Genomic DNA, 26584 nt, shown 5'->3' on the forward strand with positions numbered 1-26584 from the left:
TCTCTCTCTGTATCGCCTCACTCCCCACCATCTCTCTTCCATTGTCCTCCCCCTCTTTCCCTCCTATAGTGGTTGTCCAGGTGCATCTCTCTCTGTGATCTCCAGGGCCAGAAGACTGACTGTTCCGGCACTGTGGACCCCACTATCCTGAAGTACAGGAGCTCCAGGCTATAGTTTGCGGTGGCTACAACCTACTAAAGGGGTGATGTCTGAGGTGTGACTCTTTTTTAGTTAACCTTTATTTAACTAGGCAAGTCTTTTAGGATGTTCCTGATATGTATTCCGTAGTTATATATCTAAAACAAATGAGTTAGCTTCTTATAGCATCAATTGAAGTAGGCCATGAACGCCTATGACCTTACCACCAACAGTAGATTAAAAAAATACAACTCAAACTTCATAATTAAAAAGACAACAATGTCCATTTGAAATAGTATTTAATATGACCGACAACTTAAATACTGCATGTATCTAGAACAAACAATAATTAGCCCAATAAGCCCACCTGGTAGGTTTGAAAATATGTATTTTATTTCTACCTTGATGTCAGATGTAAAAAGTCCTGGCCCTTTTTTAGGCTTGCTATCATTCATTTGACATGAAAATCTAAATCTGACTGTTTGAATAGCTCTAACTTTTTCAGGGGCGATGTATGAAATGAAAATGTATATAACTTGAATATAAGACAGATCCAAGGAATTTCCACAAAACCTACACACAGGAATATCTCATTATATTTATCTACAAAGTTTTACAGTGTTCTGTGTCAATTAACTGGTTAGAGCACTCAGAGGAATGATTTGATGCAACAACTTTGAAACCATTATAAACATTCTAAAACATTTTAAACCAATATTGATCTAAACATTAAACACATTTAAGAAAACGACTACAGACAAAGGTTAAATCTAAAAAGCCATCGAAACATCATGGTATTAAAAAATGTGTTCATTTCAGATCTGATTCGTTTTTGCACACATGACAAAAACACACAACCTCATGTAATGGATAACACACTGCTAAGGGATTTAGAACTACTTGAAATAAATCCGTTCATCTAAGCTAGTGTGTGTCTGTAATTTGTTGTGAGGGATCTGGTGTTTGAATCCAGTCCCTCCAGTACCAGTTAGGATTGCAGCTGAAGAGTGAAAGACATATTTCCTCCATGCTGGTGTAGCCATCTGTCTCTGTCCAGCGCAGTCAGTCTGTGTGGCTCCTATTCCACTGTGAGGGCCATCCTCTGTGCCTCCCCATACCTCTCTCCTAAGGTTGGGATAGGCACCTTGGCATTGGGTCCCTGCCGTGAGGACTGGTCCTTTCAAAGCAAACAGCGATCACAGGAGTGATGGGGCAAGGTGCAGGCTGAGTTGTACACTCCAATATAGGAACACTAGTGAGCCTGTTAGTCAGAATCAATGATTTATTTCTCCCCGTATAGATAAAAGCAGCAACATTTGTCCATCCGGTAGGTGTTAAGTGCATTTGCTGCCGCTCTCCGTTTGTCACCAGTCTCCCCTCTTTGTGTGCATGATATCCTTCTTGTAAGTAATCTCTAAACTAAAAAAACTAGTTTTCTTTTCATATGCAAAAAATAAAAAAAATATTGATTGTGATAGGCCCACAATCTAAATTCCAATACGAAAAACTCAATATATTAAATTAGAATTGGCAACAACAACAAAAAACAACACTTGAGTTTTATTTGAAAAATATATATCGATATGTACAGATCCCATGTCCCGGGTCAGTCATCACTGAAAAAGAGCAAAAGCAGAGACACACATTCACTACCAGGCAAAAAATACTGTACAATGACACCGTATACTATGTAAGATGAAATAGAAGTTCTTAAACACCCCTAAAGGCATCTGAATGGTTCCCATCTGAAACTGTTTGTGCATACATTATGACAACAGTTTGTGCATACATTATGACAACAGTTTGTGCATACATTATGACAACTGTTTGTGCATACATTATGACAACAGTTTGTGCATACATTATGACAACAGTTTGTGCATACATTATGACAACAGTTTGTGCATACATTATGACAACAGTTTGTGCATACATTATGACAACAGTTTGTGCATACATTATGACAACAGTTTGTGCATACATTATGACAACAGTTTGTGCATACATTATGACAACAGTTTGTGCATACATTATGACAACAGTTTGTGCCGTTTTTGTTCTTTATGGTATTCAGCAAGGGTTTTTTCGGCACACCAATGTTTTCTCGAGGCAAGCCAAAGTCGATAGCCGAAGTCTGCGCCCCTTCGTCGGTCATTGGTCAACAGTAGGGATTCTTCAATGAAGTGTTTGTTGTCATTCAACGAGACATGACTCGTTTTCATACACATTTTTTCATATAAAAATACTGCACCAAACATCTTAGTTAGATGTAAAATTGAGCGACTAAGATCTCTTCAGCAAAAATGTCAAAACGAATGACAGATTTCTTGAGTTATCTTAGATGAATTCTGACTATTTTGAGGAAGTGTATACTGACTACGGCTTCTCAAGATGGAAAAACAGTACTATTCCCGCTTTTTGTAGTTTTTTAAAAGAAGGCCTTTTAAGGGACTAAGCGAGGCACAGATGTTCACAGGAGCAAACCGAACCTAGTATGCAGATACCTTAATACAGCCTAACACCCAAAAAGGGCTTCATAGAAGTAGTGTTGCTGTACTAACCTTATGCCAACATCCAGGTATGGGTAATCCATCCCGACCCTGGGGACAGAAAAGAAACGCATGCAGTATTGCATCGCCAACAGATAAACACAGATGGTCTGTAACAACATAGGGCTAGGAGGAGGGATATCTAACAGCACACAGCAGTCATGCTGTCAAACCATCCATTAAACTAATACCATGTTACAGTGGTTAAAAACAGTGACATCCCAGCTCGTGATTCAGTAGCTGACGTAACATCGTAAAACACTAACAACATTACTTCACATAGGAGGAGCACAACACCGATGTCACAACATTACACACTACACCCACGGTGATAAGAGTATAAACACAGTTTCTGTTCAGCTAGACTACAGGCAGGGACGAGCACATTCAGCACAGTAAAGAACAGGTAGCTCTGCTGCAGTGGTAGACATGCTGGCCCAGGTTATCATGTTTTGAGGATCTGACTATTGTGTTATGCCGCTAACATTAGACTACCAAATTAGGAGACCCAGTGTCTTGCTGGTTTGTTGCTGGCTAAGTATGTCTAACTAGGGAGTGAAAGGGGGGGGGCTAAGTATGTCTAACTAGGGAGTGAAAGGGGGGGCTAAGTATGTCTAACTAGGGAGTGAAAGGGGGGGGGGCTAAGTATGTCTAACTAGGGAGTGAAAGGGGGGGGGGGGGGCTAAGTATGTCTAACTAGGGAGTGAAAGTATGTCTAACTAGGGAGTGGGGGGGCTAAGTATGGCTTCCACTGCATCACAGAAAGCAGGAAGACAGACAGGGGATGGGGTTAATGAGGGGTGGAGGACAGAAAGACAGAAAGCAGAAATACTATACCAGGGGGCAAGGGGCGCCTGAGGGTTGCCCCGCCTCCCCAGGGTGTTCTCCACCCCCATTGGTGCCCTGTCAGCAAGAGCCATTCCGAAAAGGTCACTCCTTCATTCAATTGATACAGTACTGTGTATACTGTCTGTCTATAGCCACTTACTCAAGTCCTGACCTCAGTCATACAAACATCTCAGTCATATATAAACATTGCCATTATGTAAACATCTCATATACCTATAAATATCTACACTCCAATGAAACCTAATAATTGTGTTATTTAGAGAAAGAAAGGTTTGCCCTTGAATGAAAAGGCAGTGTTAGAGTAAAGAGTGAGTGGAGAGGAGACAGGATGAAGTGTCATACCACAGGACAGGGCTGGTCCAGTCCAGGGGGGCCTTGTTCGCCCTTCTGTCCCTTCAGTCCCTTCTTTCCCAGCATCCCCCTGTCACCCTGAGAGAGAAGAGAGACAAAACAATAATATATAATAATTAGGGATATTAGAGTTATTCAGTTAACTTAAGTTAACCTTTTGTCATTTTAGTGCATAATAAAAAAATATATATATTGCATAGTCTGAAAACATCTAAAATACACTGAAAATATCCCAAATACATAATCTATACAAATAAAAACAACAATGTGATGTCAAAACAAGTTGACATTGATGTTGAAGAAATTGTGCTTCATCAATTTACAGTGCCTTGCGAAAGTATTCGGCCCCCTTGAACTTTGCGACCTTTTGCCACATTTCAGGCTTCAAACATAAAGATATAAAACTGTATTTTTTTGTGAAGAATCAACAACAAGTGGGACACAATCATGAAGTGGAACGACATATATTGGATATTTCAAACTTTTTTAACAAATCGAAAACTGAAAAATTGGGCGTGCAAAATTATTCAGCCCCTTTACTTTGAGTGCAGCAAACTCTCTCCAGAAGTTCAGTGAGGATCTCTGAATGATCCAATGTTGACCTAAATGACTAATGATGATAAATACAATCCACCTGTGTTTAATCAAGTCTCCGTATAAATGCACCTGCACTGTGATAGTCTCAGAGGTCCATTAAAAGCGCAGAGAGCATCAGGAAGAACAAGGAACACACCAGGCAGGTCCGAGATACTGTTGTGAAGAAGTTTAAAGCCGGATTTGGATACAAAAAGATTTCCCAAGCTTTAAACATCCCAAGGAGCACTGTGCAAGCGATAATATTGAAATGGAAGGAGTATCAGACCACTGCAAATCTACCAAGACCTGGCCGTCCCTCTAAACTTTCAGCTCATACAAGGAGAAGACTGATCAGAGATGCAGCCAAGAGGCCCATGATCACTCTGGATGAACTGCAGAGATCTACAGCTGAGGTAGGAGACTCTGTCCATAGGACAACAATCAGTCGTGTATTGCACAAATCTGGCCTTTATGGAAGAGTGGCAAGAAGAAAGCCATTTCTTTGCTTTTCTTCAGCAGGGACAGGGAAGATGGTTAAAATTGATGGGAAGATGGATGGAGCCAAATACAGGACCATTCTGGAAGAAAACCTGATGGAGTCTGCAAAAGACCTGAGACTGGGACGGAGATTTGTCTTCCAACAAGACAATGATCCAAAACATAAAGCAAAATCTACAATGGAATGGTTCAACCTCACTGAGCTCGAGCTGTTTTGCAAGGAGGAATGGGAAAAAATGTCAGTCTCTCGATGTGCAAAACTGATAGAGACAAACCCCAAGCGACTTACAGTTGTAATCGCAGAAAAAGGTGGCGCTACAAAGTATTAACTTAAGGGGGCTGAATAATTTTGCACGCCCAATTTTTCAGTTTTTGATTTGTTAAAAAAGTTTGAAATATCCAATAAATGTCGTTCCACTTCATGATTGTGTCCCACTTGTTGTTGATTCTTCACAAAAAAATACAGTTTTATATCTTTATGTTTGAAGCCTGAAATGTGGCAAAAGGTTGCAAAGTTCAAGGGGGCCGAATACTTTCGCAAGGCACTGTACCTGATTTTTAACCGTTACTTTGGAAAGTATCAAGACGTCACTTTTCTTGTAATGATTTTTGTAATTTGAGCAAATTCTGAATTTGTGATTATTCGTGATTAATCAAAGGAAATCCTGCGATTAACTAGATAAATTGTTTTTCATCATTTTTGCAGCCCTAATAATATATGCAATTTAGCAGACGCTTTTATCCAAAGCGATTTACAGTCAGGGCTGCATACATGTTTTAGGTATGGGTGGTCCAGGGAATCAAATCTACTATCCAAGGGTAGCATGAGCCGTGCTCTACCAACTGAGTTACAGAGGCCCACAGAGGAGTCTCTCATCGAGCATTCATTTCTTCTCCAGATTACACTATAACTAAATAATCCTCCTACTCCTCACCTCGACACTCACCCCAAAACTACGTAACAAGCACTTGCACTTGACCCCCCTTTCGAGCTATGACTTTACTGATCAAATCAAATCCAATTGTATTTGTCACATGCACCGAATACAACAGGCGTAGACCTTACAGTGTGATGCTTACTTACAAGCCCTTAACCAACAATGCAGTTAAAAAACAAAACATGAATAATAAATAAAAGTAACAAATAATTAAAGAGCAGCAGTAAAATAACAATAGCGAGACTATATACGGGGGGTACCGGTACAGAGTCAATGTGTGGGGACACCGGTTAGCTACGTTATTGAGGAAAAATGCTCTTAGCTAGGTGGGACATCCACATATCACAAGCAATCTTAAGATGAATGCACTAACTGTAGTGGCTCTGGATAAGAGCTTCTGCTAAATGACACACGTGTAAATGGCTAATGTTAGGTCATAGAAGATGAATAAACACTGCCACAGTAGCCACTGTTGTGCCTGATACCCACCTTGTCTCCTCTGCCCCCCCTCTCCCCCTTCTGTCCCATCAGCCCGGGGAAACCCTGACACGGAAAGAGGTGGTGGTTAATGAAGTGTCTTTAAGAGACTTTGTTCGTTTGTTAATATTTTTTTAATAGCCTTGTCATAGCTGTTCCACTCCGTATTTAATCTTACTCTTGTGACTAACAGGGTTCAAACCAACTATCCTGCATGTCACAAGACTGTGTCAGAGAGGGGAACAGAAGTGACATCCCTTATAGACAAAATTTGAACCGCCAAATTCATAGGAATAAAATAAATGAAACATGCCATGATGGCTCCAGAGACCCGCCAGAAGCTTCTGTTTACCACAGAGATCATTTCATTCTATCTGTACTCTACTTTTCCTGGCTGGCAAAGTACCAGGATGTTGTCTCTGGTTTTCAATCTGAATTTAGAGAACTGAATTTGAAAACTGTATTTGAATGCAATTGAGAAGTTGAAATTATGACATTTTGATAAACTTTAATTATGCTGTAGTTTGTAAACTTGATACACAGAAAATGAATGCAATATCTACCATATTGAAACTGAATATTCAATTAAATGTAAATTGAATGATTAAACTGAATGCAATATCCACTCAACTCAGTTTCAAATCAAAGTTCATTTATGAATTAAATGATTTTATTTGTGCAATACAAATTCTAAAATATTAAATTCAAATGTAATTTAAGGTTGGCATGGAAATCCCTCCATAGAAATGTGACAGATTTAGACATACTTACATCTAATCCCGGCAATCCTTGCTCTCCCTGTTGAAGAAATTAAATATGATCAAATTCATTCAGAAGCAGCTTACTTTGGAAAATGTACCTGTCTCTGAAGGGTCTCTGATATCCTGTCCACTCTAGTTCAGAGGGGTTGGGTTAAATGCAGAAGACATATTTCAGTTGAATGCATTCAGTTGTACAACTGACTAAGTATCCCCCTTTCCCATTCTCTTTCCATTTCCACAAAAACAGGGCATATGAAAAATGCTTCTAACCTTTCCCCCTTTGGTGCCGGGGAGACCAACCAACCCTGTAGAACCTGGAAGACCCTGGGCACCCTGTGTACAGAAATAGAGTAATCAGTTATGTTATCCGTAATATGATATGCAGCAGGGTTGGTTGACAATTCTGAATTGAGTTGCGAATTGTTCTTTAATTCCTATTCAATTCTTGAATATGACTTTGGAATTCGGAAATTGATTTCAATTCAATAAAATTCAATGAAATTTAAATGACTATTTATTCTACATTCAACCATACATATGTTTATTTTGACATACTGTAATATGTAAAACATATCGATGAAACATTTGACTTTTAAAGATTAATTCTTTCTAAATTAATTACAGATAATTACATATTCTAAGATACTTTTTTATGTTTACAATTAATTGACACATTATAATTCAGTTACACCTTATTAAATTTTAAATAAAATACATTTCCCAGATTGCATCAAACACTTCAGAATGGAAGGGATCAACCTAATCTCACATATATTAATAAATAATGTGTGACATGTTTCAGTTGTAATCAAATGGTGTCTGTATTCTTTGCAGTAATAAGTGTAAGATGCTTTTGGTAACAGATTAGTCAAAGGAATGATAACGTTATGCTTCATGTTGCAGCAGAATTTATTTACATTCAGTTATACTTCCTTTAACTCAAATTCAATTCTAATTCTGCTTCCTGTGGGGTGTGTCCATTTCAAATTAGTATTTCAAATTATGGATTGAATTGAATTAAATCCCAAAATTCCTGAATTGACCCTAACCCTGATATGCAGTCTGAGTGAGACGGAAAAGGAAATATTTACCCTTAACCCAGGAGGACCTTTGTCACCTGCATCTCCCTTATCTCCTTTCACTCCCTCACCTGGATCCCCCTGTGAGACATTGACAAAAACACAATTTCAAGCTGGTGCTTACATTTTCCTTGTAAATTGCAATCCATCTTGTCTCTGACTTTCAATAAATACACATTCCATTCACTATTCTCCACCCAGCATTTCATTATCTGGTAGGGCTAAAGTTTGAATGACAGGGCATTCTAGTGCAGCTTCAGTAACCTAAAGAACCCTGTGTTGTTTTGTTTTAGGGGCGGGAGGAGATCAGAGCCCTGACTATCTCACCTTGGGGCCAGGCCTTCCATCAAGTCCCTGAAAAACACAATTTCTTATGTCATTTTCTTTGTAAACACTGTTCATCACAAGAGCCTATAACAGAACATATAGCATTAAAAAAACATGAACAGCATTGGAGATGTACTAGCTTCCTCTGAGAACATGTTGAGGTTATGGAGTGTTGGTCAAGGATCTAAGTTATTTGCAGAGAGAATATATATAGAGAGAAAGTTTAAGCTTTTGATATTCCCCCTATAATATATAATATAAGCCATTTAGCAGACACTTTTATCCAAAGCGACCTACAATCACGAGTGTATACATTTTACGTAAGGTTGGTCCCAGGAATTTAACCAACTATCCTGGCATTGCAAGCGCCATGCTCTACCAACTAGGCTACAGAGGACCCCTATCATTAAGAAGATAGAGTGACCAATTACCCACCATGAAACCCTGAGGCCCGGGAGGCCCTGGGGGGCCTGGGATAGAGATCCTCTGGGCCTGGAGCAGAGAGCATTAGTGTTAAGATAACCAGACGTTACACAATCATATAACACAACTAGACCTTGGTGAGGTATCACACTTAACAGATACAAGTTTGGAATCTAAACCGTTACTGACCAGACTGTCCTCAAACCTTGAATCCCCTCGCTCTCCCTTTTTACCATCAGCTCCCTAAAGAGAGAGAAATACACCATATGGACAAAATCTACAAGGCAGGGGGACAGTAGACCTCTGTGCCAAGCCCATAGCCCATTGGGTATCCATCAGGAGACAGCTCATATCACACTTACCGCAAGCCCAGTTTGGCCCACCAGGCCTCGCTCTCCCTTCTCCCCTGCCACTCCAGGCATCCCATCATCACCTCTATCCCCTTTGGCTCCCTATAAGAGAGGAGGCGCAACATGACGCCGATAGCACTGAGGAACGCTGCTCATATTGATTTCATAGTACAATAATAATTAGTCATTACAGGTCATGCCATATTGTGACTTTGCCATTGTAATTGTTGGTAAGCGTGTGTAGTCTAAAATGAAACTATGATCATATGCTGTCCATTTGTTGTTTGTATGCTGGTCTTTGTATGCCATTTTAATATTTGAGAATTAACCAATGATATTGGGCCACTCTTGGCCATGATTACAGACACCTGTGTCTATTGACACTATGTAAACGAGTCATTCCGCAGAGTTTGTGATTATACCCTGATGAAGACAGCTTGGCTGTTGAAACATTGGTAATTACATTTTTGCATCCAGTGCATGAGGCTCTCTTTTATTTTCAAATTTACCTTATCCCCATCAGCTCCAGGTGCACCAGGTGAGCCTGAGTCTCCCTGTTGGCATGAAGGACACAGGTAAACATGAGAAGGGGAAACATGAGGAGACAGGTAAACAGGAGGACCACTCGGACACCTCTTCAAACACAACTTACTCTCACCTTTGACCCTTGGCCTCCTGGTGGCCCTGGTGGCCCTGGGAGACCCTGCAGGAAAAGAAAAGTAGAAAAGGAAAGTGAGAATACACACTGCACAGGGGACTGTTACACAGAATGCATATCTAGACAAATATTATGGCGTGAGGGAAACTTTTAACAATAAATAAAATGGTATATTCTGAATTTGTGGGGTTGTAATTTAAAACAGAATGTTGTTTTTGATCAACATAAAAAGGAACCAATATAGAACTCACCTGAACGACTTGGCCGATGTTGTCATAGGAGCCAGGAACAGCTTTCTCTCCTGGTAAGCCCTGCAGAGGGAGACACAGACAAACACACAGAAAAAAATGAATGAATAAAGATAAATAAAGGTATTGGAAGGGGGTCTCCTGTCTCCCCCTTCTCCCCCCCTTCTCCCCCCCTTCTCCCCCTGTGTCTCCTGTCTCCCCCTGTGTCCCCCCCTTCTCCCCTTGTGTCTCCTCCCCCACTTCCCACCCTGTGTCTCCTCCCCCCTTCTCCCCCTGTGTCTCCTCCCCCCCTTCTCCCCCTGTGTCTCCTGTCTCCCCCTTCTCACTCTGTGTCTCCTCCCCCTTCTCCCCTGTGTCTCCTCCCCCTTCTCCCCCTGTGTCTCCTGTCTCCCCCTTCTCCCCCTTTGTCTCCCCCTGTGTCTCCTGTCTCCCCCTTCTCCCCCTTCTCCCCTGTGTCTCCTGTCTCCCCCTTCTCCCTCTGTGTCTCCTGTCTCCCCCTGTGTCTCCTGTCTCCCTCTTCTCCCCCTGTGTCTCCTGTCTCCCTCTTCTCCCCTTGTGTCTCCTGTCTCCCCCTTCTCCCCCTGTGTCTCCTCTGTGTCTCCCCCCTTCTCCCCCTGTGTCTCCTGTCTCCCTCTTCTCCCCCTGTGTCTCCTCCTGTCTTCCCCTGTGTCTCCTGTCTCCCCCTTCTCCCCCTGTGTCTCCTCCCCCTTCTCCCCCTGTGTCTCCTGTCTCCCCCTTCTCCCTCTGTGTCTCCTGTCTCCCCCTGTGTCTCCTGTCTCCCTCTTCTCCCCCTGTGTCTCCTGTCTCCCTCTTCTCCCCTTGTGTCTCCTGTCTCCACTTTCTCCCCCTGTGTCTCCTGTCTCCCTCTTCTCACCCTGTGTCTCCTGTCTCCCCTTCTCCCTCTGTGTCTCCTGTCTCCCTCTTCTCCCCCTGTGTCTCCTGTCTCCCTCCCCCTGTGTCTCCTTCTCCCCCTGTGTGTCTCCTCTCCTGTCTCCCTTTTCCCCCTGTCCCCCTTCTCCTCCTGTCCCCCCTTCTCCCCCTGTGTCTCCCCCCTCCCCATTCTCTGTCTCCTGTGTCTCCCCCTCTCCCCCTGTGTCTCCTGTCTCCCCCTTTTCCCCCTGTCCCCCTTCTCCTCCTGTCCCCCCTTCTCCCCCTGTGTCTCCCTCCCCATTCTCCTCCTGTGTCTCCTCTCCTCCTGTGTCTCCTCTCCCCCTCCCTCCCTTCCCCCCCCTGTCCCCCTTCTCCTCCTGTCCCCCCTTCTCCCCCTGTGTCCCCTCCCCATTCTCCTCCTGTGTCTCCTCTCCCCCTGTGTCTCCTCTCCCCGTTCTCCCCCTGTGTCTCCTGTCTCCACTTTCTCCCCCTGTGTCTCCTGTCTCCCTCTTCTCACCCTGTGTCTCCTGTCTCCCCCTTCTCCCTCTGTGTCTCCTGTCTCCCTCTTCTCCCCCTGTGTCTCCTGTCTCCCTCTTCTCCCCCTGTGTCTCCTCTCCTCCTTTTCCCCCTGTCCCCCTTCTCCTCCTGTCCCCCCTTCTCCCCCTGTGTCCCCTCCCCATTCTCCCCCTGTGTCTCCTCTTCCCCTGTGTCTCCTCTCCCCGTTCTCCCCCTGTGTCTCCTCTTCCCCTGTGTCTCCTCTCCCCCTGTGTCTCCTCTTCCCCTGTGTCTCCTCTCCCCCTGTGTCTCCTCTCTCCCTGTGACTCCTCTCCCCCTGTGTCTCCTCTTCCCCTGTGACTCCTCTCCCCTGTGTCTCCTCTCCCCCTGTGTCACCTCTCCCCCTGTGTCTCCTCTCCCCCTGTGTCTCCTCTCCCCCGTCTCCTCTCCCCTGTGTCTCCTGTTCCCCCCTTCTCCCCCTGTCTCCCTGTTCTCCCCCTGTGTCTCCTCTTCCCCTGTGACTCCTCTTCCCCTGTGACTCCTCTTCCCCTGTGACTCCTCTTCCCCTGTGACTCCTCTTCCCCTGTGTCTCCTCTCCCCCTGTGACTCCTCTTCCCCTGTGTCTCCTCTCCCCCATCTCCTCTCCCCCTGTGTCTCCTCTTCCCCTGTGTCTCCTCTCTCCCATCTCCTCTCCCCCGTCTCCTCTCCCCCTGTGTCTCCTGTTCCCCCCTTCTCCCCCTGTGTCTCCTGTCCCCTCCTACATAGAGTGAATACATACAGTAAGACCTCAGCATGCCTGCCATTCCAGTGCATCCCCACTGAGCACAGACGTCAGTTCAAACGCAGTTTTAAATGAGTTGTCAACTAATGTGCATTCAAAGTGAAATCAACAAAGAACAATTGCAAATAAAATCAATTTCCCACCTTGATTCAACATCATGACATTGACATTTATTGATAAAAATGTTGTGGAAACAACATTGATTCAACCAGTCTGTGCCCAGAGGGTCAATATATAGTGCCAAATGTCTCAGGGTCATCAGTCTATGTAACATCAATCTATTCTTTATCTTTCAAGACATCCTTTTCCAAATTCCTCCTATATTTACCTTCATCCCTGGTAGTCCATCAAGGCCAGTCCTGCCCTGGTCACCAGCAGGCCCCTGCTCCCCCTGTCACAGACATGGAGAGTGACATGGAGAGTGAGACTGGGCAAGAGAAGGGAGGGGAGGAAGAGGAGGAAGAGGAGGAAGAGGAGGAAGAGGAGGAAATAATACGATGTCACACCTTTAGCCCCGGAGACCCCTGTAATCCAGGCACGCCCTGCTGTCCATCCTCACCCTGCAAGACATTACATTCATGGAACATATTCATTAACCTGCAAGACATTACATTCATGGAACATATTCATTAACCTGCAAGACATTAGATATATATTATTTAATTTTCATTGGGGAGTTTACATGTACAATATTCAGATGAATTTAAATGAATAATTCCATAATTAATCTAAAGACATTAGATTATTGACATTAGATTATTGAAATGCATTAATTAATCACAGATGATATAGGTTACATATATATATAATACATGTATACAGGTGTTGAAGTGTGTCTGCATGAGAAATGTAGATATTTCACCTTCTGTCCAGGAGGACCCATCAGTCCCTGTGTAAAGAGGACACGTTATCAGCATGATGTGTGGCATATACAGTCCACCTTATAATATCAGAAATAAACAAAGGCTGATTGATTCCATTGATTCCATCTCGACCAGGTGGACCCTGTGAAGAAAGCTCAAGGTCAATCATCCATCCAAAAGTGAAGTAAGATCTGATGAGCAGAGCAATTCCGTTGATCCTCCACAAGATGGCAGTATTACACACAAATACATCAAAAGTGTTGTTTTCCTCCAGTAAATTAGTGATGCGCTTCTGTTTCTGCTGCACCTACTGGGATGGTAGAGCAATTTGCATTTCTAAAAAACAAACAACAAAAGTAAAATGATCATTCTTAATCCCCCTCCTTTCAGTAGAAGGCCTACAGTACCCATACTCAAAAGGCAAACCACAGGCCAAATCCTGACCCAGAATCTGGACGCAGAATCGGGACCCACAAATATTATTGCATTCTTTTGGATTTTGGTCGCGATTCAACTCCTTGTATCACATGAACACACATAAGACATGAAAAATATGTAGAATTGCAGGAAATGAGCTTTAGAACTGCGCATCTTTCTCTCTGCCAACAGGAGGGTTTGAACCGTTGGGGTCACATGGGTTGTGAGGTGGGGATTTATTACCACGCCGATAAATGACAATATCTATCTGGACCTTTGATACCTAGGACATTTGTATGACCAAACCTTCTCAAAAAGTATTTGAGTACCCCTGGCCTAAAGCTAATAGTATTTGAGTACCCCTGACATCTCCATCAACAATAAATAGCGCTCTGAAATCTTGAGTGGTCTGACAATGAATCACTTTGGCATCCATGCCAAACTACTTATCAGGACAACTGTCTGTCTGCCTGTCTGCCTGTCTGTCTGTCTGCCTGTCTGTCTGCCTGTCTGCCTGTCTGTCTGTCTGTCTGTCTGTCTGTCTGTCTGTCTGTCTGTCTGTCTGTCTGCCTGTCTGCCTGTCTGCCTGTCTGCCTGTCTGTCTGTCTGTCTGTCTGTCTGTCTGTCTGTCTGTCTGTCTGCCTGCCTGCCTGTCTGCCTGTCTGTCTGCCTGTCTGTCTGCCTAGCCCTCCCTATCACATGACATGACAGACCCACCAGCGGTCTCGCTCCTAACGATGTGATTTTAGTAAGCAAATATAAACATTATTAGAAGGACAACAACAGGAAATGGCCTCAGTGCTTGTTGATCCTGACACATCTGCTGCACACGGAGAGCGGTGAGATCGACCTCATTTCAGAGCTGTCCTGGCTGGATCAGATCTTCAGCTTCTGCATTGCTTTGCTCTGAGGGGTTTTAGGCTGGGTATCTGGAAAGTACTTTGTGACAACTGCTGATGTAAAAAAGGGCTTTATGAAATAAAACAGATTAGATTCTCTTTTATTCAGTAGGAAAGATGGAGAGTGAAATTGGATACTATTCTGCATTTGACTGATTAACGGTAATGTCCAAGTTCCACTTTATCTACATTATTCACCAAAACATGTTTATTTTATTATTAGTTTGTGGTTGCCATGGTTGCATGAGGTGGCCTAAGCAGAGAGCTCCTGTAAATGTCTAAATGTTGTATTATTTTAATGTTGTTTTTTTTGCAACTTAAATGTTTGTTAGCTTAGTCATTTTTGATTATTTATATATCGATTCAGCTGTGTCATAAGACTGGCAAGTCAGTTGTCTTGTCAAGATAGCCCAGAGGCTTGCTGTAGTTTTGAGTGGATCTCTCACAAAAAAAGTGGACAATCCCAATAAGTGATGTGCAGTGAGCCTCTGGCACCCAAGTGAAATCTAGCGGATGTAGTACCACTGGCTTCACCCAGGTGGCTATTACATGTTGTTTGAGGTGTATCTACCCACAGAGTCTGCAGAGAGGCTGGGAAATGGCCTGAAGATCGGCAAGTCCCTCCCGTTTTTTGTTGTTTGTTAAACCAACTAATTTGGTCTTTTGGCCTTTCCTCTCTCTCCTACCACAATATGTAGTGAGACGACTGTAGTGACAGGGATGAGAGGAGGAGAGCTGTCTTACTGTACCTGCTCTCCAGGGGGTCCTCTGGGCCCATCCTTCCCTGTGTTCCCAGGGGGTCCTCTGGGCCCTGGTGATCCAGGGGCCCCCGGGGTCCAGGGGGGCCAGCCTGACCCTGGTCACCCTTTATGGACAGGGAGGGAGAAGTATGAGATGAAGTTACAATCCCAATTCCCACAGTATTATCAAACAAGTTGCAAAACAATTATATTGTGACACCTCCAGACAAGTTACTGAACCACTTTCAATATCTTGGGTTTGAGCAATGTTTAGTAAAGTTAATTCACAGTGTCTGGTGTTTGCCGCCAACCATCTTCACCAATGTGCAAAAGTAAGTCTACAACTCCTGCTATGCAGAACTTTCACTCTATTAGACTGTTGAATGACGGATGTGGTTGTATTCAAAACAAGATGTTTAACAGTCATATTATCAGCCATTTATATTGTCAAGTAAACAACACGCTATTCTTATTCTCCAATTTGCATAGTTCTGACTGGCATTCCTTCCACCAATTATCATCCACAAGCAATGTCATTTATTCAAACTCACTTTCCAAAGAGGCAGAATTTACTTTTCATTTTCTCTCTAATTTGAAGCAGACATGAAAACAAGTGGCAGAGTGGCAAACAGAGAAATGCTTGAGACCAATAACATTGTACATGGTTGAGATGTAAAAGAGTGAGGAAAAGTCACAGACGAAGAGAGGGGGAGCCAGCTTGAAGGAAGAGACGAGACAAGAAAAAGTCACAGACGAAGAGAGGGGGAGCCAGCTTGAAGGAAGAGATGAGACAAGAAAAAGTCACAGACGAAGAGAGGGGGAGCCAGCTTGAAGGAAGAGACGAGACAAGAAAAAGTCACAGACGAAGAGAGGGGGAGCCAGCTTGAAGGAAGAGATGAGACAAAAAAAAAAAGTCACAGACTTGAAGAAGAGGGGGAGCCAGCTTGAAGGAAGAGAAGGAAGAGCAAGAAAAAGTCACAGACGAAGAGAGGGGGAGCCAGCTTGAAGGAAGAGACGAGACAAGAAAAAGTCACAGACGAAGAGAGGGGGAGCCAGCTTGAAGGAAGAGATGAGACAAGAAAAAGTCACAGACGAAGAGAGGGGGAGCCAGCTTGAAGGAAGAGACGAGACAAGAAAAAGTCACAGACGAAGAGAGGGGGAGCCAGCTTGAAGGAAGAGACGAGACAAGAAAAAGTCACAGACGAAGAGAGGGGGAGCCAGCTTGAAGGAAGAGATGAGACAAAAAAAAGTCACAGACGAAGAGAGGGGGAGCCAGCTTGAAGGAAGAGATGAGACAAGAAAAAGTCACAGACGAAGAGAGGGGGAGCCAGCTTGAAGGAAGAGACGAAGCAAGAAAAAGTCACAGACGAAGAGAGGGGGAGCCAGCTTGAAGGAAGAGACGAGACAAGAAAAAGTCACAGACGAAGAGAGGGGAGCCAGCTTGAAGGAAGAGACGAGACAAGAAAAAGTCACAGACGAAGAGAGGGGGAGCCAGCTTGAAGGAAGAGACGAGACAAGAAAAAGTCACAGACGAAGAGAGGGGGAGCCAGCTTGAAGGAAGAGACGAGACAAGAAAAAGTCACAGACGAAGAGAGGGGGAGCCAGCTTGAAGGAAGAGACGAGGCAAGAAAAAGAGGGCTGAGATGCGCCCATCGTACCTTCAGGAGGCGTTTGTGAAATGTGTGCTGGTCGCCAGAGAGAAAGCCGTGGTCAAAGCGAGGGAAGACCATCTGACTCCAGAGAGATAGGGAGAAAGGGAAGAGAGGGAGAGAAGCCACCAGAGACACAGAGTAAAATTAAATTAGTTAGAGAGAGAGAGAGAGAGAGAGAGAGAGAGAGACAGAGACAGAGACAGAGACAGAGACAGAGACAGAGAGACAGAGGTTAAACAGTCATTTACAACTGAGAGGTGAAGAAGGAAGCAAAGAGCAGGGACTGGCTGGATGGAGACAGAGGACCCGGTCAATGAGAGACGGGTGTGGAAGGTGGGACAAACCTTGACCGTGAGAATCTGATTACTGAGCAGACCTGCAGAGCCCGCGAGTGCAGGGAGTCCCTGGGTTGAGGTTTAGACAGCGTTGGAAAGAAGAGTTAGGATGGAGGGAGGAGTGAGGAGGGGTTGGGTAAGAAGGGGATAATGAAAGACGAGGGTGAGTAGAGTGAGAGACAACAGAGGGATGTTATTGATCCATCTGGGCTGGCACAGTTCCAGCATGTGTAAAGCTGCTCAACCATAACTGTAGACGAGAGTATACAAAGATAATAGCCCTTCTGTCTGGTTTCAAGCCTCAAACAATAGAAGCCTAGTTGTCTCGCGGCCCAAAGTATTATGATTGACTTCATATAATCATCGACCGTCCATGGAGAGATTCTGGCAGTCTGGTCCATGATGTTTGTGTCAGAGCTGTGGTCAATATGAATTGCTTTGGGTTTAGTGGCTTATTCTCCCTGGTGTCGACTCCAGTCAATTCAGGAAGTACACGGAAATTTGGAATTTGGTTTACTCCCCCCCCATGAACATGGTAGTAGACTGTATGGACGGATGCCTTCCTGTATGGACACCCTCCTGTATGGACACCCTCCTGTATGGACACCCTCCTGTACGGACACCCTCCTGTACGGACACCCTCCTGTACGGACACCCTCCTGTACGGACACCCTCCTGTACGGACACCCTCCTGTATGGACACCCTCCTGTGAATTCACATACACAATGAAGTGCTAAAAGAGCATAACGGTGCCCTCCTAGGTCTAATACTATGAACTATAAAGTACTTATTCCTTAAGAGTCCCTTTGGACTGCCGACTAGGAAACAATGAACTCAAATGGAAACCAGGCCAGAATCAACTTTGAGACACACTGAGAGGGCTCTAGATTGAATGGAATGCATATGCTCAGTGTTGTCGTATTCAAGACCACATATTGAGTTTCTCTGTCTTGTCTCTGTGTCAGATACATTTTTACTCAGACTTGACTATGTTTCAGACAATGAGAACTCATAATGTCTTCCCGAGACCGGCCGAGTAAAAATTATAATAATTATCAGCTCCCATTCATTCAGCTCATAAAACCACTTCGACAGGCCAAATATCCACACTCCCTCATGACCCATTCATAACTTATTGCCTATTGAAACCTGGGCTTCCTACTTCACTAGTAACATTAATGTCCTATACTTTCGTTGAAAAATATCCTCAAACTTTGTTGCGCTCTTCAGAATGTCTTTGATTCCCTAGTAGGGAAGAATGGGGGAAATTGTTTGAAAGTTGCAAGCTCGGTATTATTAGGGAAGACCGGAGGAAGTTGTTACATACACTGAGTGTACAAAACATTAGGAACACCTTCCTAATATTGAGTTGCACCCCTTCAATTCATCTGGGCCTGGACTCTACAAGGTGTCGCAAGCGTTCCACAGGGATGCTGGCTCATGTTGACTCCAATGCTTTCCACAGTTGTATCAAGTTGGCTGGATGAGCTTTGGGTGGTGGACCATTTTTGATACACACGGGAAACTGTTGAGTGTGAAAAACCCTGCAGCGTTGCAGTTCTTGACACAAACCGGTGCTCCTGGCACCTACTACCAAACCCTGTTAAAAGACACGTACATCTTTTCTCTTGCCCATTCACCCCCTGAATGGCAACACATACACAATCCATGTCTCAATTGTCTCAAGGCTTAAAAATTCTTTTTTAACCTGTCTCCTCAACCTTCATCTACACTGATTGGTGGATTTAACAAGTGACATCAATAAGGGATCATATATTTCACCTGGATTCACCTGGTCAGTCTATGGTGTTCCTAAAGTTTTGTATTCTCAGTGTATATTGTCTTTAAAAAAATATTTTGAATATAAATCTGTTTGGGTCTGTGATCATTTATAAACCTGTTTGGGTCTGTGATCATTTATAAACCTGTTTGGGTCTGTGATCATTTATAAACCTGTTTGGGTCTGTGATCATTTATAAACCTGTTTGGGTCTGTGATCATTTATAAACCTGTTTGGGTCAGTGATCATTTATAAACCTGTTTGGGTCAGTGATCATTTATAAACCTGTTTGGGTCTGTGATCATTTATAAACCTGTTTGGGTCTGTGATCATTTATAAACCTGTTTGGGTCTGTGATCATTTATAAACCTGTTTGGGTCAGTGATCATTTATAAACCTGTTTGGGTCAGTGATCATTTATAAACCTGTTTGGGTCTGTGATCATTTATAAACCTGTTTGGGTCTGTGATCATTTATAAACCTGTTTGGGTCTGTGATCATTTATAAACCTGTTTGGGTCTGTGATCATTTATAAACCTGTTTGGGTCTGTGATCATTTATAAACCTGTTTGGGTCTGTGATCATTTATAAACCTGTTTGGGTCAGTGATCATTTATAAACCTGTTTGGGTCTGTGATCATTTATAAACCTGTTTGGGTCAGTGATCATTTATAAACCTGTTTGGGTCAGTGATCATTTATAAACCTGTTTGGGTCTGTGATCATTTATAAACCTGTTTGGGTCTGTGATCATTTATAAACCTGTTTGGGGTGATCATTTATAAACCTGTTTGGGTCTGTGATCATTTATAAACCTGTTTGGGTCAGTGATCATTTATAAACCTGTTTGGGTCTGTGATCATTTATAAACCTGTTTGGGTCTGTGATCATTTATAAACCTGTTTGGGTCTGTGATCATTTATAAACCTGTTTGGGTCTGTGATCATTTATAAACCTGTTTGGGTCTGTGATCATTTATAAACCTGTTTGGGTCTGTGATCATTTATAAACCTGTTTGGGTCTGTGATCATTTATAAACCTGTTTGGGTCTGTGATCATTTATAAACCTGTTTGGGTCAGTGATCATTTATAAACCTGTTTGGGTCTGTGATCATTTATAAACCTGTTTGGGTCTGTGATCATTTATAAACCTGTTTGGGTCTGTGATCATTTATAAACCTGTTTGGGTCAGTGATCATTTATAAACCTGTTTGGGTCTGTGATCATTTATAAACCTGTTTGGGTCAGTGATCATTTATAAACCTGTTTGGGTCAGTGATCATTTATAAACCTGTTTGGGTCTGTGATCATTTATAAACCTGTTTGGGTCTGTGATCATTTATAAATCTGTTTGGGTCAGTGATCATTTATAAACCTGTTTGGGTCAGTGATCATTTATAAACCTGTTTGGGTCAGTGATCATTTATAAACCTGTTTGGGTCTGTGATCATTTATAAACCTGTTTGGGTCTGTGATCATTTATAAACCTGTTTGGGTCAGTGATCATTTATAAACCTGTTTGGGTCTGTGATCATTTATAAACCTGTTTGGGTCAGTGATCATTTATAAATCTGTTTGGGTCTGTGATCATTTATAAACCTGTTTGGGTCAGTGATCATTTATAAACCTGTTTGGGTCTGTGATCATTTATAAACCTGTTTGGGTCTGTGATCATTTATAAACCTGTTTGGGTCTGTGATCATTTATAAACCTGTTTGGGTCAGTGATCATTTATAGTGGCACTCTGCATTCTTTTCACCATTCTAAAGAATTCTGCTGAAATATGAACACAGAAATACTGGACTTGTCGAACTCTTATTGTAGTCGCGATTTGAAGCAATTACAATTTACTTGGTCTCAGACCCCTCACCCCCCTCCCGTCTTCGGTCTTGGATCGGTCTCTTCAGAGGTTCTTTCGAACACATCATTGCATCTGCCTCAACAACACAATATAAAAATGAACTAATGTGTAAAGTATGTTAACAGCTAAGAGTAACTGATGGTAAACTAATTGCTTCTTAATAGAGATATATGAACATGACTAACCACGGTGCTACTTGCCTTGACCCCGGCAGAGAGGACAACAGTAAGGAGCCCAACAGTAAGGAGCCCAGTGTCCGATGGGTCAGTCATCCACATGTGCTCCATGCTGGGCTCTGCCAGATGTCTACACTGCTCCAAGAGCTTTAATTCACATCCAAGGTCAGGAGAGGCAACACAACACAGGCCCAAACAGCTGCTACAGTATAGTACACTTCCAGTGACATGTAATCCTGCCAAGCTGCTGTTAACTGGGGCATTCACACATTCACACCCTTATTTCTTCACAGTCAGAGAGTTCAGATTCGCGGGATATTGCAAAGATAACTCAGGCAATGAATTAAATAGACAGACAGTCTAAGGCGGATGCTACAGTAAGACTTGATGCTAAAGTAAGTGTGTGTGTGTGTGTGGGGGGGGGGGGGGGGGGGGTAACAGTCAAGTGAATCCATGTGTAATATACTCCGGCATTTTATCAATCAAAACAGTTTGCCAGGTTACCAGGATACATCAAAGACAACAGCCTGAGCAGATAGATGTGAAGCTGCTCTCTTCTTGTTTCTCAGAGTACACATAGTGACTATATGAATCCAAAGGGCATTCTTGCAGTGCCAGAAAAACATGGGTTTCTTTTTGGTCTCATCCCAGACAGCTGGTAATCGGGTCTTTCTTTAGAGATCTAGACTTATGTGCACAGTGAACAGCAGAATGTATTTTAGTTGGGGCTTAAATACAATAACAGGGCAATAGTAATTTAACAGGCCAGACCAGAGCACCTGTTTCTAATAGAAGTGTGTTGGGTTGTGGGTTACAGGGGAATCAGTAGGGTTGCCTGATGGGGCTATATATATAGCAAACGAAACATGATTTTCTTCAGGATTCCTGATTTGACATGGTCCATATCTCTCCCTGTGGTGGGAGGCTAAAACTGTAGGCTAAAACAATGGATGAGGGTATGCATCGTGTGGGTATTAGCATTGTATTTGACCTGAGAGAGAGGAGCTGGTAAAATGAGTTCTGGTGGTATTTGAATGATATTATGACATATTTAACTCTCTCACCCTGGGCCCCATATCTCCTTGGTCTCCCTAGAAAAAAACAGGACAATTAGAAAATGTTACATCAAATAGGAAGTGATCCGATAACTATCAGATAGGAACACTACGGGTGATCACGGTATACCACAGGTATCAAAGGTAGAACGCAAGTTACTATCATGCTTCCAAAATGTCTTTGCCTTTCATGTTTCAAATTGTATCAATACTGAATGAATTGTACAATAGAAAAGGAGTGTTTTGTCATACCTTTTCTCCTTTTGGCCCAGACAGTCCCTGGCGACAGAGGAGAAAAACGAAACATGATCATGAACAAGGAAATACTGGACTATAACAATCTCTGACACATCTCATTCCTTCCAAGATATTCACAGCGATTCTTTTTACTTTCCATGCAAATACCCCCCCCCCCCCAAAGAAAAAAGCCATGCCTTGTACCTCTGACAGGGATCAGGGTTGTGTAGGTTTGAGCAACACAGCTTTTGTTCACTAATTAACTCTGTGTCTCTTACAACGGCTGGAGGACATATTATGAGTTTAGGCCTCGAGTGCATTGCACTCTACAATTCATTCTGTGATGTCTTCTTGGAGTGTGTTTAGATTGAATGGGCTTTGTGAATGAATGGACACAGGCGGTTTATAATCAACACACAGATTGAGTTTCTATCTGTAGTTTCTATCCGTATATATATATAATACTGGTGTTGGAGCGTTGGGCTGCTGCATGTTCCTACACTGTAGAATAACAGGAGCCTCAAAGCTCAGACTGTCTCCACACGCAAGGCAACATCTTTGCACAGGTCTTGCAACCATTTCCTCTGTATATAGTACACATCATTGAGTAATTACATGTGGGGATGGATGCCATATAATATGATGGTGTGTTTCTGTGTTCTGTGCCCATCAAAAGTAATTGCACATTTTTAACGAGGTACAGGGATAGTGTTGAAAAGCCAAGGCCTTCGGAACTATTTAGTGAATCATATCATCTTCTAAGAAAATGGTACTTTAAATAAACTCTGGCTAAATTATAAGTAGCCCCTATTTCACTTTCCAAACTGTCTAAACAGTTGACCAATAAGAAATGGCTTTTTGAAGAGGCTCACTTCAGTCAAGACACACTCCTTTTATCCCCTTGGATATAAACGCAGGTCTGACTTCAGGGCTGGCTTCAGGGAAGCCTTTAGGTCTGGCTTCAGGGCTGGCTTCAGGGAAGCCTTTAGGGCTGGCTTTAGGGCTGGCTTCAGGGAAGCCTTCAGGGCTGGCTTCAGGGATACCTTCAGGGCTGGCTTCAGGGAAGCCTTCAGGGCTGGCTTCAGGGAAGCCTTCAGGGCTGGCTTCAGGGCTGGCTTCAGGGAAGCCTTCAGGGCTGGCTTCAGGGCTGGCTTCAGGGAAGCCTTCAGGGCTGGCTTCAGGGCTGTCTCCAGGGCTGCCTTCAGGGCTGCCTTCAGGGCTGTCTTCAGGGCTGACTTTAGAGACTCATATAGCACACAGAAGAATGGATACACTATATATTCCATTTACCACGCTCTACCAACTGAGCCCTACTAATGAGCTGACAGGTAGAGAACACTGGAGTGTTTTGGCAGACGGTCAGCTCTGCTACATCACATGTCCACATCTGGTGTTTGATCATCCAAAACGTGGAGTTAAAGAGAGATTTAAAAAGATCATCATACATACCTGGCTTCCCATAGGACCAGGACCACCCTGTATATGGAAGACAAGGTTTCATTCACAAAATGATCACATCACAAGTCGTTCATGGCAAGAGTAGAACACGTACAATGTTTATGGTAATTAAATAAACACATTGTTAATTAGAGACGTATTGTATGAAGTAGACTGTGAGCTGAATATCAACATCGTTATCACAACATTAGCATGATGAAGGAGGCTACTTACAGGCTTCCCATCCATCCCAAGTGGGCCCTAGAATACAACAACATGGATAGAGAATAAATATTATGTTTAAGATGAACACAGTTGTGTACGGTACATTCATGTTTTGGTAGCAAAAATATCATATCAATTGGGTGCACTGCTGGCCAAATTATTTAGCAGGCCATAGACAAACATAGGTTAAAACTCCAGTCAGTCTAGAGTTCACATGTTCACGGTATAGCAAAGTCATTATGTAGGTCGCTGTCCAGTGCTGCACAAGTGCTGAAATGCTCTTGAACTCTGTCCAAAGAACTATCATAATATTCCACAGCCATTGAAGTGAAAAAGACAGATGAATGAAGCGAGGATTCAAAACAAAAGAGACATACATCAACTGTTCTGTGAATACTGTGGGGGGAACTGTGAGTCCAACTGGGCCCACATGTGGTTCTGTCCTGAACACAGAGTTTGGGCTCACATCACTGTTATTATTGGAGCGACTTCACAGGCTAGTGCATTTCCCTGTTGATCCCAACTAAGCATGTGGGATGCCAACACACGCAACCCAATGCATCTGGACCTACTGCCAGAACAACTGGCTCAAACCTTTGTCTGAATAGAATGAACCATTTGATGATCACCAAATGTGTGACTGCTTGAGACCACAACATAACACCTTTTAAGTTCCCGAGAGATGGATAAGTTGCAGCAGCATCATAAAAACAATGTTTCGTTGAGGAGAAACTTGTGAAAGATGCAGTCAGTAGACTTGTTTGAATTATTTATGTAGTAAAAGATAGCTGTTCCTGATGTAGTCAGTAGATGGTGCTGTCTTATCCTCCTGACGACCTGGAAAATAATGTCCCCCTCTACGTCACAATGGGATTCGATAAACTATTAGCGTACGTTGCTATATTAATTTGGCCGGGGGACACTATTTGGCATGACAGGCCCTCTTATGGTTTTAAAATTAACTTAGCCTTAAGATGCTTTTGGGAAACCAGGCCGAGGAGAGGTGCAGGTGACACAATAGCTGAGCCACTTAACTGGAGCAATGAGGGAAGATCACTATAGTCTAGGACTGTAGGTTATGAGGGAAGATCACTATAGTCTAGGACTGTAGGTTATGAGGGAAGATCACTATAGTCTAGGACTGGAGGTTATGAGGGAAGATCACTATAGTCTAGGACTGGAGTTAATGGAAGACCACTATAGTCTAGGACTGGAGTTAATGGAAGACCACTATAGTCTAGGACTGGAGTTAATGGAAGACCACTATAGTCTAGGACTGGAGTTAATGGAAGACCACTATAGTCTAGGACTGGAGTTAATGGAAGACCATATTCTAGGGTAAATCGTGCTGGTTTAGAGTATTAGAATAATAGAGTGCTTGCTCAGAAAAGAGATTAAGAGTGACATTTACCGGGTAACCATCCCGTCCAGGCGTGCCCTGTTAGGATTACACAGAGAAGAAAAGAGAACTAAAGGCCAGGATTAGGATTAAAATCAGGATGCTTTTAAACAATCATATTATGGCAGACTTTTCATTTTAATGCCGCAATTCTCAAATAGTTGACCTTGACACCTTGAGGTCAAAAACTACAGCAAATACACTTGAGATGAGCAGAGAATGATTATTTACCTGCTGTTGCCTCCCATGTGTCCATTCACTTACTTTATCTGAAGCACAGCCCACTAGGTTACTCATAAATCTACTAAAACCCCATTAACCATGGTGGAACAGTACCTACTGGAGATCCTGAAACATCTACTAAAACCCCATTAACCATGGTGGAACGGTACTTACTGGAGATCCTGAAACATCTACTAAAACCCCATTAACCATGGTGGAACGGTACTTACTGGAGATCCTGAAACATCTACTAAAACCCCATTAACCATGGTGGAACGGTACTACAGGAGATCCTGAAACATCTACTAAAACCCCATTAACCATGGTGGAACGGTACTTACTGGAGATCCTGAAACATCTACTAAAACCCCATTAACCATGGTGGAACGGTACTTACTGGAGATCCTGAAACATCTACTAAAACCCCATTAACCATGGTGGAACGGTACTTACTGGAGATCCTGAAACATCTACTAAAACCCCATTAACCATGGTGGAACGGTACTTACTGGAGATCCTGAAACATCTACTAAAACCCCATTAACCATGGTGGAACGGTACTTACTGGAGATCCTGAAACATCTACTAAAACCCCATTAACCATGGTGGAACGGTACTTACTGGAGATCCTGAAACATCTACTAAAACCCCATTAACCATGGTGGAACGGTACTTACTGGAGATCCTGAAACATCTACTAAAACCCCATTAACCATGGTGGAACGGTACTTACAGGAGATCCTGAAACATCTACTAAAACCCCATTAACCATGGTGGAACGGTACTTACTGGAGATCCTGAAACATCTACTAAAACCCCATTAACCATGGTGGAACGGTACTTACTGGAGATCCTGAAACATCTACTAAAACCCCATTAACCATGGTGGAACGGTACTTACTGGAGATCCTGAAACAT

The 26584-nt window shown here is 43.1% G+C and overlaps 1 protein-coding gene across 1 annotated transcript; it reads right to left on the reverse strand.

Annotated features, from left to right (window-relative positions):
• Positions 1-420: 420 nt before the first annotated feature.
• LOC135543746 (collagen alpha-1(XXIII) chain-like) lies at positions 421-24069 on the reverse strand. Its single transcript, XM_064971102.1, has 25 exons — positions 24055-24069; positions 23833-23859; positions 23308-23618; positions 22399-22425; positions 22156-22182; positions 17866-17981; positions 15297-15403; positions 13231-13257; positions 12875-12928; positions 12697-12759; positions 10226-10285; positions 9975-10019; positions 9826-9870; positions 9329-9418; positions 9156-9209; positions 8979-9035; positions 8544-8570; positions 8229-8297; positions 7408-7470; positions 7148-7174; positions 6389-6442; positions 3879-3965; positions 3525-3590; positions 2700-2738; positions 421-1754 (listed from the first exon to the last, which is right to left on the reverse strand). Exons 1-25 carry the CDS (start codon positions 24067-24069, stop codon positions 1752-1754), a joined length of 1560 nt encoding a protein of 519 aa, XP_064827174.1. The 3' UTR covers positions 421-1751.
• Positions 24070-26584: the final 2515 nt, after the last annotated feature.

The sequence above is a fragment of the Oncorhynchus masou genome, chromosome 8 (genome assembly GCF_036934945.1).
Source record: "Oncorhynchus masou masou isolate Uvic2021 chromosome 8, UVic_Omas_1.1, whole genome shotgun sequence".
NCBI classification, from domain to species: domain Eukaryota; kingdom Metazoa; phylum Chordata; class Actinopteri; order Salmoniformes; family Salmonidae; genus Oncorhynchus; species Oncorhynchus masou.